At 39.0% G+C, this 16,008-nt stretch overlaps 1 protein-coding gene across 2 annotated transcripts in view; it reads right to left on the bottom strand.

Annotated features, from left to right (window-relative positions):
• The window catches only part of SLC12A8 (solute carrier family 12 member 8), a 149,195-nt gene that overhangs the window by 17,139 nt on the left and 116,048 nt on the right, over nt 1-16,008 (bottom strand). For both annotated transcript variants that reach the window (XM_043473199.1, XM_043473200.1), the window contains exon 11: nt 7,228-7,325. In XM_043473199.1, the coding sequence (XP_043329134.1) occupies nt 7,228-7,325 (98 nt within the window). The remainder of the gene's footprint in view (nt 1-7,227; nt 7,326-16,008) is intronic.

Genomic DNA, 16,008 nt, shown 5'->3' on the forward strand with positions numbered 1-16,008 from the left:
CAGCACCAGCCTCTCTCCGCAGCGCGACGGAACTAGCAACCTGAATATGAGACCACCTCCGCCTGCCTGTGTCAGGGCGGAAATTAGGCCCTGAAGAGACCGGCAAACAGAACCCAAATAAACAAAGGGAACCGCTTCAGAAGGGACCGGTGCAACAGATCAAAATCCCTGTAGATAACACCGACTACACTGGAAGGGGCCTGTAGATATTGAGAACTGTAAGCTGGAACGAGGAGCTATCTGAAACTGAACTGAACCCACACTGACCACAGCAGCTCCAGAGAAATTCCTAGATATATTTTTACTTTTTTTTTTTTTTTAAGTAAGAAAAAAAATTTTTTTTTCTTTTTTCTCTTTTATTTTCTTTTAAAATTCCCTATTACTCCCCCATTACTCCTTAACTTTCATTTTCATAGATTTTTATGATTTTTTTAATTAGGAAAAATTTTTTTTTCTTTTTTTTTTTTCTCTTCTATTTTCTTTTTCTTTTTCTCTTATTTCCTTTTAAAGTCCTCTATTACTCCTCTACTACTCCTTAATTTTCATTTTCATTACACTATAACCTTACCAAAAAAAAAAAAAGAAAAGAGAAACCCTATTTTTAAACCAAACTTCATATATATTTCTAAAATTTTTTTGTGTGTTTTGGTTTTTGTTTTTAATAAGTATTTTTAAGAGTCTAACCTCTACTGTAGACTTTTAATCTTTGTTTTTCAGTATATGATATAAATTGTGGACATTTAAGAATCCAATATTCAGTTCCCATTTTTATTCAGGAGTGTGTTGATTATTCTCTCCCAATCTTGACTCTCCTTTTTCTACCTCAGAACACCTCTATTTCCTCCTTTCCCCTTCTCTTCCCAATCCAATTCTGTGAATCCTTGTAGGTGTCTGAGATACGGAGAACACTCTGGGAACAGACAGCTGCGTAGATCTGTCTCTCTCCTCTTGAGTCCCCCTTTTTCTTCTCCTGCTCATCTCTATCTCCCTCCTCCCTTTTCTCCTGTTCATGTAACTCTGTGAACCTCTCTGGGTGTCCCTAACGGGGGAGAATCTTTTTGCCATTAACCTAGAAGTTTTATTATCAGTGCTGTATAGTTGGAGAAGTCCTGAGACTACAGGAAGAATAAAACTAAAATCCAGAGGCAGGAGACTTAAGCCCAAAACCTGAGAACACCAGAAAACTCCTGACTACATGGAACTTTAAGTAATAAGAGACCGTCCAAAAGCCTCCATACCTACACTGAAACCAACCACCACCCAAGAGCCAGTAAGTTTTAGAGCAAGACATACCACACAAATTCTCCAGCAACGCAGGAACATAGCCCTGAACGTCAACATACAGGCTGCCCAAGGTCACAGCTAACACATAGACCCATCTCAAAACTCATTACTGGGCACTCCATTGGTCTCCAGAGAGAAAGAATCAAGATTCGCACACACCAGAACACCGACGAAGCTCCCTACCAGGAAACCTTGACAAGCCAATCGTCTAACCCCACCCACTGGGTAAATCTTCCACAATAAAAAGGAACCACAGACCTCCAGAATACAGAAAGCCCACTCCAGACACAGCAATCTAAACAAGATGAAAAGGCAGAGAAATACCCAACAGGTAAAGGAACATGAAAAATGCCCACCAAGTCAAACAAAAGAGGAGGAGATAGGGAATCTGCCTGAAAAAGAATTTAGAATAATGATAATAAAAATGATCCAAAATCTTGAAAACAAAATGGAGTTACAGATAAATATCCTGGAGACAAAGATTGAGAAGATGCAAGAAATGTTTAATAAAGACCTAGAAGAAATAAAAAAGAGTCAATTAAAAATGAATAATGCAATAAATGAGATAAAAAACACTCTGGAGGGAACCAAGAGTAGAATAACAGAGACAGAAGATAGGATAAGTGAGGAAGAAGATAAAATGGTAGAAATAAATGAAGCAGAGAGGAAAAAAGAAAAAGGAATCAAAAGAAATGAGGACAACCTCAGGGACCTCTGGGACAATGTGAAACACCCCAACATTCGAATCATAGGAGTCCCAGAAGAAGAAGAAAAAAAGAAAGGCCATGAGAAAATACTCGAGGAGATAATAGCTGAAAACTTCCCTAAAATGGGGAAGGAAATAGCCACCCAAGTCCAAGAAACCCAGAGAGTCCCAAACAGGATAAACCCAAGGTGAAACACCCCAAGACACATATTAATCAAATTAACAAAGATCAAACACAAAGAACAAATATTAAAAGCAGCAAGGGAGAAACAACAAATAACACACAAAGGGATTCCCATAAGGATAACAGCTGATCTATCAATAGAAACCCTCCAGGCCAGAAGGGAATGGCAGGACATACTGAAAGTAATGAAAGAGAATAACCTACAACCTAGATTACTGTACCCAGCAAGGATCTCATTCAGATATGAAGGAAAATTCAAAAGCTTTACAGACAAGCAAAAGCTGAGAGAATTCAGCACCACCAAACCAGCTCTTCAACAAATGCTAAAGGATCTTCTCTAGACAGGAAACACAGAAAGGTTGTATAAACATGAACCCAAAACAACAAAGTAAATGGCAATGGGACCACACCTATCAATAATTACCTTAAATGTAAATGGGTTGAATGCCCCAACCAAAAGACAAAGACTGGCTGAATGGATACAAAAACAAGACCCCTATATATGCTGTTTACAAGAGACCCACCTCAAAACAAGGGACACATACAGACTAAAAGTGAAGGGCTGGAAAAAATATTTCACCCAAACGGAGACCAAAAAAAAGCAGGAATCGCAATACTCATATCAGATAAAACAGACTTTCAAATAAAGGCTATAAAAAGAGACAAAGAAGGACACTACATAATGATCAAAGGATCAATCCAAGAAAAAGATATAACAATTATAAGTATATATGCACCCAACATAGGAGCACTGCAATATGTACGGCAAATGCTAACGAGTATGAAAGAGGAAATTAATAGTAACACAATAATAGTGGGAGACTTTAATACCCCACTCACAACTATGGATAGATCAACTAAACAGAAAATTAACAAGGAAACACAAACCTTAAATGACACAATGGACCAGCTAGACCTAATTGATATCTATAGGACATTTCACCCCAAAACAATCAACTTCACCTTTTTCTCAAGTGCACAGGGAACCTTCTCCAGAATAGATCACATCCTGGGCCATAAATCTGGTCTTGGAAAATTCAAAAAAATTGAAATCATTCCAGTCATCTTTTCTGACCACAGTGCAGTAAGATTAGATCTCAGTTACAGGAAAAAAATTATCAAAAATTCAAACATATGGAGGCTAAATAACATGCTTCTGAATAATCAACAAATCATAGAAGAAATCAAAAAAGAAATCAAAATATGCATAGAAATGAATGAAAATGAAAACACAACAACCCAAAACCTATGGGACACTGTAAAAGCAGTGCTAAGGGGAAGGTTCATAGCACTACAGGCTTACCTCAAGAAACAAGAAAAAGGTCAAATAAATAACCTAACTCTACATCTAAAGTAATTAGAGAAGGAAGAAATGAAGCACCCCAGGGTTAGTAGAAGGAAAGAAATCTTAAAAAATTAGGGCAGAAATAAATGCAAAAGAAACTAAAGAGACCATAGCAAAAATCAACAAAGCTAAAAGCTGGTTTTTTGAAAAAATAAACAAAATTGACAAACCATTAGCAAGACTCATTAAGAAACAAAGAGAGAAGAACCAAATTAACAAAATTAGAAATGAAAATGGAGAGATCACAACAGACAACACTGAAATACAAAGGATCATAAGAGACTACTACCAGCAGCTCTATGCCAATAAAATGGACAACTTGGAAGAAATGGACAAATTCTTAGAAAAGTATAACTTTCCAAAACTGAACCAGGAAGAAATAGAAGATCTTAACAGACCCATCACAAGCAAGGAAATCGAAACTGTAATCAGAAATCTTCCAGCAAACAAAAGCCCAGGACCAGATGGCTTCACAGCTGAATTCTACCAAAAATTTAGAGAAGAGCTAACACCTATCTTACTCAAACTCTTCCAGAAAATTGCAGAAGAAGGTAAGCTTCCAAACTCATTCTATGAGGCCACCATCACCCTAATTCCAAAACCAGACAAAGATGCCACAAAAAAAGAAAACTACAGGCCAATATCACTGATGAACATAGATGCAAAAATCCTTAACAAAATCCTAGCAAACAGAATCCAACAACATATTAAAAAAATCATACACCATGACCAAGTGGTTTTTATCCCAGGAAAGCAAGGACTCTTTAATATCCACAAATCAATCAATGTAATACACCACATTAACAAATTGAAAGATAAAAACCATATGATTATCTCAATAGATGCAGAGAAAGCCTTTGACAAAATTCAACACCCATTTATGATTAAAACTCTCCAGAAAGCAGGGAATAGAAGGAACATACCTCAACATAATAAAAGCTATATATGACAAACCCACAGCAAGCATCACCCTCAATGGTGAAAAATTGAAAGCATTTCCCCTGAAATCAGGAACAAGACAAGGGTGCCCACTCTCACCACTACTATTCAACATAGTGTTGGAAGTTTTGGCCACAGCAATCAGAGCAGAAAAAGAAGTAAAAGGAATCCAGATAGGAAAAGAAGAAGTGAAACTCTCTCTGTTTGCAGATGACATGATCCTCTACATAGAAAACCCTAAAGACTCTACCAGAAAATTACTAGAGCTAATCAATGAATATAGTAAAGTTGCAGGATATAAAATTAACACACAGAAATCCCTTGCATTCCTATATACTAACAATGAAAAAACAGAAAGAGAAATTAAGGAAACAATACCATTCACCATTGCAACAAAAAGAATAAAATACTTAGGAGTATATCTACCTAAAGAAACAAAAGACCTATACATAGAAAACTATAAAACACTGATGAAAGAAATCAAAGAGGACACAAACAGATGGAGAAACATACCGTGTTCATGGATTGGAAGAATCAATATTGTCAAAATGGCTATTCTACCCAAAGCAATCTATAGATTCAATGCAATCCCTATCAAGCTACCAACGGTATTTTTCAGAGAACTAGAACAAATAATTTCACAATTTGTATGCAAATACAAAAAACCTCGAAGAGCCAAAGTAATCTTGAGAAAGAAGAATGGAACTGGAGGAATCAACCTGCCTGACTTCAGACTCTATTACAAAGCCACAGTCATCAAGACAGTATGGTACTGGCACAGACAGAAATATAGATCAATGGAACAGAATAGAAAGTCCAGAGATAAATCCACGAACCTACTGACACCTTATCTTTGACAAAGGAGGCAAGGATATACAATGGAAAAAAGACAACCTCTTTAACAAGTGGTGCTGGGAAAACTGGTCAACCACTTGTAAAAGAAGGAAACTAGAACACTTTCTAACATCATACACAAAAATAAACTCAAAATGGATTAAAGATCTAAATGTAAGACCAGAAACTATAAAACTCCTAGAGGAGAACATAGGGAAAACACTCTCTGACATAAATCACAGCAAGATCCTCTATGACCCACCTCCCAGAATATTGGAAATAAAAGCAAAAATAAACAAATGGGACCTAATGAAACTTAAAAGCTTTTGCACAACAAAGGAAACTATAAGTAAGGTGAAAAGACAGCCCTCAGATTGGGAGAAAACAATAGTAAATGAAGAAACAGACAAAGGATTAATCTCAAAAATATACAAGCAACTCCTGCAGCTCAATTCCAGAAAAATAAATGACCCAATCAAAAAATGGGCCAAAGAACTAAACAGACATTTCTCCAAAGAAGACATACAGATGGCTAACAAACACATGAGAAGATGCTCAACATCACTCATTATCAGAGAAATGCAAATCAAAACCACAATGAGGTACCATTACACGCCAGTCAGGATGGCTGCTATCCAAAAGTCTACAAGCAATAAATGCTGGAGAGGGTGTGGAGAAAAGGGAACCCTCTTACACTGTTGGTGGGAATGCAAACTAGTACAGCCACTATGGAAAACAGTGTGGAGATTTCTTAAAAACTGGAAATAGAACTGCCATATGACCCAGCAATCCCACTTCTGGGCATACACACTGAGGAAACCAGATCTGAAAGAGACACGTGCACCCCAATGTTCATCGCAGCACTGTTTATAATAGCCAGGACATGGAAGCAACCTAGATGCCCATCAGCAGACGAATGGATAAGGAAGCTGTGGTACATATACACCATGGAATATTACTCAGCCGTTAAAAAGAATTCATTTGAATCAGTTCTAATGAGATGGATGAAACTGGAGCCCATTATACAGAGTGAAGTAAGCCAGAAAGATAAAGAACATTACAGCATACTAACACATATATATGGAATTTAGAAAGATGGTAATGATAACCCTATATGCAAAACAGAAAAAGAGACACAGAAGTACAGAACAGACTTTTGAACTCTGTGGGAGAAGGTGAGGGTGGGATGTTTCGAAAGAACAGTATGTATATTATCTATAGTGAAACAGATCACCAATCCAGGTGGGATGCATGAGACAAGTGCTCGGGCCTGATGCACTGGGAAGACCCAGAGGAATTGGGTGGAGAGGGAGGTGGGAGTGGGGAGGGGATCGGGATGGGGAATACATGTAACTCCATGTCTGATTCATGTCAATGTATGACAAAACCCACTGAAATGCTGTGAAGTAATTAGCCTCCAACTAATAAAAAAAAAGAAAAGAAAAGAAAAAAGACTAGGGTCTTTAGAAACAATGGTCCTCTCATCAACCTCTGAATCCTATAGAAGTCTGAATAATTGAACTTTACTCGTAATGCAAAAAAACCTCTTTAAAGAAGATACTTGAGAAGATGTCCTTCTGAAAGTACCCTCTAATCAAAACAATCAATAAATAGATATTCTATTCTAGCTCCTTGTCCTACTCCTAAGAGAAGCAAATTAAATTATGCTAATATGGTATACCTGGAAATTCAGTGATCCAGAATTTATCAGAGATGATTATTTAAAAAGTAAAGCATTGATTAAAATAAATAGTTCATTAAATGTAATCTTGCCATGTGTAGCCTTATCTAAATTCTAATATACAGGCAATTAAAACACATTGCTCCTAATAAAGACTTTCCTCTGTCCTCCCCTCAACCCCCATTTCAAGATCACACATGTATCCACCTGAATTAAGTCTCAAGAACAGCTGAGATCAAAATGAAGTTACTCACCCCCAACAGGGAGACCCAGGGATTGCATATGCGAGTGTAGAAAGAAGTTGGTCTCCTCTGGAAATCATGTTCCTGTAGTCTGGACTTAAGGAAGAAATCTAAAAAATAAATGAGCCAAAATCCTTGGTTACTATTTTGTTATCAAACCTTTTAGTGTTTTTATTAGCAAATACCTATGTGCTCCTCTTCTCCAATTTCATAATTCAGTCTAAAAGACAATGTCCAGTCACCTCAACCATTGGTTTCCTTGGCCACACCTGAGGCTTGTCTTTACCAGAAAGTTCACCTCCTAAATCATGATTTCAATAAATCTGCCCTCAGTCCATCACCTCTGTTTTTTTCCTCATTCACTCTGCTGTCTCCCACCCCAACTATTCATAGCCTGCAGGGGGACCTTCAGTCAACTTGCCCTAATATGTTTTTGCTTCCTACCACCTACTTTCTCTTTTCATTACCCTCTTACCTAGCTTAGAGTCCATGTCCAAGACTATTAGCAAGCACTCCCTTGGACAGATCATCTACTTCCTCACTTCAGCATCACTCACAAGTCTTATACCTTAAGTTAACTCATTCTCCTACACTCTGATGTAATAAATTTACAACCTGTCCTCTCAAAAGAGAGCTTTCATCTTCTCTCATTGCCAAATCTACCAACCTGCTTTTGTCTGTACCCTCTCTTCTGCCTTTCCATTGACAAAGTAGATGAACAGTGCTGGCTCCTACCTAAGGCCCATCCCTATATTTGTGCCCTGCTCATTTCACCTTTGTGTCATCAATTTTTCCATCCTCTACCAAATCATCCTCATCAAATACAAATACACTGTAATTTCTCCCAACTAAAGAAAGTTTCTGGTCACCCCCTAGCTACTGTCCTTTTTTTTTTTTTTCTTTTTGTCTCTTTTACAGCAAAAATTCTCAAAAGAATCATCTATGTGGTTTCTACCTCCTATGGTTTCCTCAACCTACTTTTAGGATAGTACACACCACTCAACTAAAACTACTCTTCCTCAGGCTGTCAGTGACTTGAATCTTTTCAAATTCAATGGTCAACTCCTCATCTCATTTGACTTTTCTGGTAGCATCTGACACATGTGATCACTTTTTCCTGCTTGAAATATATTTGTCTCCTGGTTTCTAAGATGCCTTGGTCTCCTACTTTTCCTCCTATCTCACTGTCCACTACTCAGTCTCCTTTACTGGCTTGTCTCTTCCTTCTAACCCCCAAATACTTCATTCAGTCCTCAGCACTCTTCTTTATTGCAGTTAGGTGTGGTCATGTGACTAAGTTCTCACCAACAGAATGTGAACACAAGTGGTGAGTGCCAGTTCTGCACCAAAGCCTTTGAGAGAGTAGGTATACCTCTTCTCTGTGCTTGAAATCTGAATATGGGAACTCAGTCTTGATTTTGTTCATGACAAGGTCCTAGGGGATCAGTTCAGTTCAGTTGCTTAGTCACGTCTGACTCTTTGCGACCCCATGAACCGCAGCACGTCAGGCTTCCCTGTCCATCACCAACTCCCGGAGTTCACCCAAACCCATGTCCATTGAGTCAGTGATGCCATCCAACCATCTCATCCTCTGTTGTCCCCTTCTCCTCCTGCCCTCAATCTTTCCCAGCATCAGGGTCTTTTCCAATGAGTTAGCTCTTCACATCAGGTGGCCAAAGTATTGGAGTTTCAGCTTCAGCATCAGTCCTTCCAATGAATATTCAGGACTGATTTCCTTTAGGATGGACTGGTTGGATAGTGGAATCATAAAAATGGAAGGAGGCTGGGTCCCTGAATAATGCATGGCGGAGAGCCTCCCACTGATTTGGAACACCCTTCCTGGACTACTAGTGCAAGTGAAAAATAAATTTCCATTGTGTTTGAGCCACTAACTTTTTACTTGTTATAGCAGTTTAACCTCCTTTAGTTAATATACCTCCAAGCAGGCTTTAGGTCCTTCTGCTACTTCTATACAATATATTCCTGACAAAGCCAGTGATCTTCTTTAAGGCTGGATCTTATCATAGCACACCCCTAGCTAGAACTTTCAGTGACCTTCTCTTGTGGTGACCATGGCATGTGTAACTCTACACAGGACTGACCTCTGCGTTCCTTACTGTGGTCATCTCCTATCCATCTCCTGTGACCCACTCCTCTCCAGTCACTCCTGGGATTCTGCTGTTCTTGCAATTTGCCAATCCAATTCCCATCTGTACCTTTACACATGCCATTTCCTCTACCTGGAACTCTTCCCTCACATCTCTGCCTGGCTCACTACTTTATATACTTCAGTTTTCCATAAAAATATCATCTTCTCAAAAAGATCTTTTCTGACAAACCTATCTGAAACAGAACCACTATTCCCACCCAGGTCTCTATCTTGTTACCTCACTTTATGATTCATCATATGACTTATCACTTACTGGCGTCCAAGTATGTGTGCTTGCTTACTATGTGTCTTTCCTGATAGAAGGCAACTTCAATGACAACAGAGACATTCTCCATCTATTCAGCATGTTCTCCATCCCTAGCCTAGAATAGTGCTTAGAAAGTAGTAAATATCCCATACCTGAGGGTAAATGAATGACAAACCAACCCAGGCCCCAGAGAAGTCTGCATCCTCTCAACATGTCTGCCTTTATCATATACTTCCAACCCATTATACTTATTTTTTACACCTCCCTATCTTGAAGGCAGAGATTGTCTTTTGTAGCTCTAAATGTCAAATCTAGGCAGTTTGTGCATAGGAAGTGCTCAACAAATGTCTCCTTTTTAATTGTGGATTAAAAGAAACTCTTCCAGAAGACCTAGATAGACATTTATCCAAAGAAGACATACAGATGGCCAAGAAGCACATGAAAAAATGCTCATATCACTAATTATTAGGGAAATGCAAATTGAAACACCAATTATATATCACCTCATATGTCACAATGGCCATCATTAAAAGTCTACAAATAACAAATGCTGGAGAGGGTGTAGAGAAAAGGAAACCCTCCTACACTGTTGAGGGAATGTAAATTGGTGCAGCCACAATGGAGAAAGGTATGGAGGTTCCTTAAGAATCTAAAAATAGAGTTGCATATGATCCAGCAATCCTGCTCCCGGGCATGTATCCAGACAAAACTATAATTTGAAAAGATACATGCACCCCAGTGTTCATTGCAGCACTGTTTACAACAGCCAGGATGTGGGAACAACCTAAATGTCCATTGACAGATGAATGTATAAAGAATATGTGGTATATATATACAATGGAATACTACTCAGCCATTAAAAAAGAATGAAATAATGCCATTTGCAGCAACATGTATGGACCTAGAGCTTATCATACTAAGTGAAGTAAGTCAGACAGAGAAAGACAAGTACCAAATGATATCACTTATATGTGGACTCTAAATATGACACAAATAAACTTATCTACAAAACAGAAATAGATTCACAGACATGGTTGCCAAGGAGGAGGTGATAAGGATGGACTGATAGTTTGGGATTAACAAACTGTTACATATAGAATGGATAAACAACAAGGTCCTACTGTCTAGCACAAGGACTATATTCAATATCCTGGGATAAACCACAATGGAAAAGAATATGAAAAAGAATATATATAAATATATGTATAAGTAAATCACTTTGCTATACAGTAGAAGTTAATACGACATTATAAATCAACTACAATAAAGTAAATTTTGGAAAATTGTGCCAAGGTTTATAACTGATTTGAATTGACAGCTCTATTAATTTTTTTTAAAAGAAGCAGCACTGTTAAGATTGTCTTTGATTACATTGTATACTTTCAACATGCCCAATGCATGATTCATTTTTTCGATCACAAGCTTAGTGAAATATAGTTGTTCCATTGGTCATTAAGAAGAAACACGACTGGTGAAGAACTTAGATTTTTGCCTAACTGAAACAAAATGTTTGCCAAGTGTTAAACTTACTTTTTCACACTTGATCTTGTACCAACTCAATTACACTGTACCCAAGGGAGCTGTGTGTATGTGTGTTTTCTTAAGGAACTACAGGAACAGTGATAGGAAGGAGTGTGTCTTCCACGCAAGCACAGTGCAGTTTTACACATCAGCAATGCAAGGAAGAATTCAGTTAAGGATGCTCAACGACTCTGAATAGGTACGACAATATAAGCAGACAATTATTCAGAATTCTGAACAGCTATGGTTTCAAAACCCTTCCAAAATCAGTGAAGGATTCTCCCCGCCTCTTTTCAAGCATTATGCTGAAAGAAATAAGTCTTACAGACTAGTGGCAGAAGGAAACAGTTTTTCATGTTAGAAATACTAGAATAACAACTGGGAAGGCAAGTTTACCAAGCTTTAGTCACAGAACAAACAGGTAAGCACTGTGTGCTTAGTCGCTCAGTCGTGTCCGACTCTTTGCAACCCCATGGTCTGTAACCCTCCAGGCCCCTCTGTCCATGGGGATTCTCCAGGCAAGAACACTGGAGTGGGTTGCCATGCCCTCCTCCAGGGGATCTTCCCAACCCAGGGATCGAACCCAGGTGGGATCGAACCCAGGTCTCCTGCAACTGCAAGGGGATTCTTTACCATCTGAGCCACCAGGGAAACCCTAGAATACTAGAGTGGGTAGCCTATCCCTTCTCCAGGGGAACTTCCTGATCCAGGAATTGAACCAGGGTCTCCTGCATTGCAGGCAGATTCTTTACCAGCTGAGCTACCAGGGAAGCATGTATTAGGCATGTTAAAAATATAAAATATAATAAACATAATGTATAATGTTAAATTGTCTTTTAAAAGGTAGCAGTATGTCTAACAAGTCCTGTATTCACAAAACCCATGCAGATATGAAGGCTTTAAACATGAAGGGGAAAACAATTATGTCAATTTTTTAAACCACAAATTTAAATAACTTTATAGAAATTATTTAAAATCAATATGAAGCCATCTCTGGAAGTACACTCCATATTTTCATCAGGATGAATAAACACATAGTTCTAACTAGCAGGTACAAAATAAGAATGGGCACTGATATGGTCCACAAGGGATCATGTTTCAAGCATGTTTCAAGTTCATATGGTATCTTATCATGTTGATTCTGCAATCTTTTAACCACTTATCAAATACTGCACATCTATTTCTAGGTTGTCATCAGCACCAACAATGCAGTTTTGAGAATCCTGTACATATTTATGGTTTGCTGTTTGGTTTATGGTTGTTTTCTTAAGATACAATTCCCCCAAATAGAATTACTAAGTCAGAGCAATTAGACAGTTTTATATTTCTTGTTATATCCTAAAAGTTCATTCTCCAGAGAGGATGAACCAGAGGGACTTCCAGCTACTGCAATGTGAAGAGGGCAGTAAATCCTCTCTGTAAGAGATAAGTATACAACTAGATGAAATTATCAGAAACAATCCCTTGGGGCTCTAGAAATTTACCAAATGGAGACAAACTAAGAAGTGTTTATTTTTCTAAAACTGCTGGAGCTGAGGGTAACAACAGTGAGAGCTTACAGTCTTCCTCTGGGCTACTCGTATCCCTACTCCAGTTTTTAGTAGCATGGAGCTTGCCCCTGTGTCTATGTGGCCTAGGAGGCTTCCCCCTCTGCCAGCAGACCTGTGTGTGGGTTGGGAAGCACAGTTGAAGCTGACTTTGACTTTTCCCAGTCTCCTCAGGCTGCCCAGATCAGCGGTGTGGGGAGCTACAGTCTTTCTATGGCTCTCTCATTTCTAGAATCTCCCCATTAAATTTCTGGCTGGTACACGGCTCACCCTCACTGGTTCCGCTCCCTCAGGCTAGCAAAGCTAAAAATTTCCCCGTTCCATTTCTACGTGGCTCACCACATTGAGCTTATAAAGGCATAGCCCACAAGTTTGCTCCCTCTGGCAACAAAACTACTGCTTTCCCAAGAAATCATGACCCCAAGCCTCCTAAGTTTGATGAAAAAACTAATCAATAGATCCAAAAGGAATTACTCCATTGACATTGCTTCCGACAATGTGTACATATGATACCTGATTTCCACCGACCTAAATACTTTTTATTGAAATTTTTGAAAGCTTAATAGATATTCAATGATATCTTAATGGTGGTTTAAATTGGATTCATTTAACCCAGGTTCGATCCCTGGATTGGGAAGATTCCCTGGAGAAAGGAATCCCACTCCAGTATTCTTGCCTGAAAAGTCCCATGGACAGAGGAGCCTGGCAGGCTACAGTCCTTAGGGTTGCAAAGAGTCCAACACAACTGAGCAACTAACACTTTGAGTACCACGGCCTAGTTCTAATACACACTGCCCCAAGCAGCATATACATACTTTGTATAGTGGTTCAGAACACAGATTCTACAATGTGATAGACCTGGGTTCAAATTCCAGCTGCTGCTTATTCTGAGTAAGTCTATAACTTCCCTAAGCCTCACCTTTGCCATCTGGAAAAAGCTAGTAACAATGCCTAGATCTGAGCTGAGATCATCCATATTTAAGAGAGTATCTCCACACCAGGCACGTGGGACAGACTCAGTAAATGCTGCCTATTTTTAGCTACTAACAACATTCAACACTTAATCATAAAAGTTACTTTGTTGAATGGACAGTGAGTGAGTCTGGACACTGTTTTTTTCAAATGTAAACTGAGTGTTCATTTATTCTGACCTCTCTTTAGTAGAATCTGGATTTTGACCTTCCTGTTTTTAAAAATAATATGCTTTGGGAGGTATGCTTTTATCAGTTGTGTTTGTCAGAATAATTGTTTCCTTCTGTGACACTGCGTTGTGCAAATGTTTTTTATTTCTGTTTAATCAGATACTTTTTGTCTTTGATGATATCTTCAATAGTCAGAAATCTCTTTCTTGGGCAGCTGTTATAAATAAGGAATTTGTGACTATATAAGGTATCAAATACAGCCCCAAGTTAATTTTTTGATCCACTTATTCTCAACAATATTTATTCACTAGTGATTTGACCCATTATTTTATGGCATCTGGTTTGTCACACATTAGGTTCTTATAGTTTAACTCTTTCTACTCTATCAATGTTTAAAAATTTTAGCCAATATTTGTACAATTGTTAATCAATTTATTAGCCTTTACTGAGTCTTTGTCAGTGTCATGTACTGTGTGGGAATATTGTTGATGAATGCAAGGTAGAAAGACATGGTTTGTGACTAAAGGTAGCTTACAGACTAGGGGCAAAGGAACAAAACTAATATTTCTTTTCCTTAGACAGACAGATGAGTAAGCCTGAAGACAAATGTGTAAGCAAATGTATAAAACAATGTGATAAGTGTTCATACCATTAGTGTGGCTCAAATGTTATGCTTGCATAGGAGAGGAGATCAGGGAATTCTTCTCAGAGTGGGTCTGAAAAGTCAAATGGATTTTAAACTGCAAGTCAGCATTTTTCAGATGGAAGAGGAGGAGTGATGCAATTGGAGCAGGCAGAATAGCATTGCAAAGGCAGGAAGGAATAAAGAATATGATGTGTTTGGGGCACGCATCTAGGTGTAGCTGAACATACGTATATGGGTTGTCATGAGAAAAGTGCCCAGGAAGGTAGGGTAGGGCAAGATTGCCAAGAACCTTGTAAATCACACCAAAATGGAAGGTATTATATTCCAACGAAGGTTTTTAAGTAAAAGAGGATGAGAATTTTACTCTGGAAAGATCATTCAGAGGACAGTGAAAAGGAGAGAGAGGATATGGGAGAATCTGGAGTCTGGAGATGAGCGTGGAGATAAACAAGAGTCTGGGTGCCGGATGACGAGGGCCTACACCAAGGTACAGGCAGCAAGAATGGAGGAGAGGGAGGGGTCAACAAGAGCTCGGGACATTTTTAAGATCTGGCAACTTCACTGCCTAAATGTTGCAAAATGACCACACTTCTCTCCTGATAACCTACTAAGAAAACAGAAGAGGAACTAAATAGCCATAAACCCACAAACACAAGAAGAATCAGAGAGAAAAGATAAAAGCAAGTCTTGGAAGGTGAAGAGGTGACAGAGCAGCAGTAAGTAACAAGCTGAGCAGAGCCGAGGATGAGCTCCAGGCCCACAGAGGGCCGCCGGCAAGGACCAAGCCAAGGTGCCCCACGGAAAGCTCCGGACCCGGAAGTGGGGAGGTGCAGGCAACTGTTCACAAGACTGTGTATGAAACAGCTGGGCATCAAGTTCCTTTCCTCTGTTCATGCAGCTGGGGAATAACTCCTCTTTGCCTGACCCCTCCCCAGGCTGTGTGTGTATTAGCGGGGGGCAGGGGGATTCCTCTGAAGGGATCAAACCAGAGAGGGCCTGAACTTGGGACACCAGACATAACAGAGAGAGAGGGGATGGACCTAGAAACTGCGGGATTCAATGACGTCTGTATCCTAAGCAGTGGGATACCTCAACTCCCTTATATCACCTGGCTCTCTGGGGGGCCCCCAGGCAAGGAATTAAAGGACTCTTCTCCGGAGGAACTGAAAAGCCACAGAGGAAATCTCTAGCTAATCACACTTGGGGGTCCTCCCATGAAAAAGCCAGCTTCTTGATCACTCTACAATGAGGTGCCCTAACCAATAAGCTCTGCCCAGGACACAGGTCTTCTCAACAGCTTTTCAGGACTCACTTCTAAGTAGAAAAAGAAATCAAAAGATCAACAGACATTTTAGTAAAGCCTCCAATATAAAAGGGAGCATGAGACCAAGCCAAAGAGAAAAGATCATAGGGCAGAAAAAGACTTTAAAGGGAGAATAACTAATATTACCTGGAAAATAAGCATTTTACCCATAAAACAAGAATGAGATGATTTTCAAATTTTTTTAAAAGATAAAGAC

Source organism: Cervus canadensis, chromosome 7 (assembly GCF_019320065.1).
Source record: "Cervus canadensis isolate Bull #8, Minnesota chromosome 7, ASM1932006v1, whole genome shotgun sequence".
Lineage (NCBI taxonomy): Eukaryota > Metazoa > Chordata > Mammalia > Artiodactyla > Cervidae > Cervus > Cervus canadensis.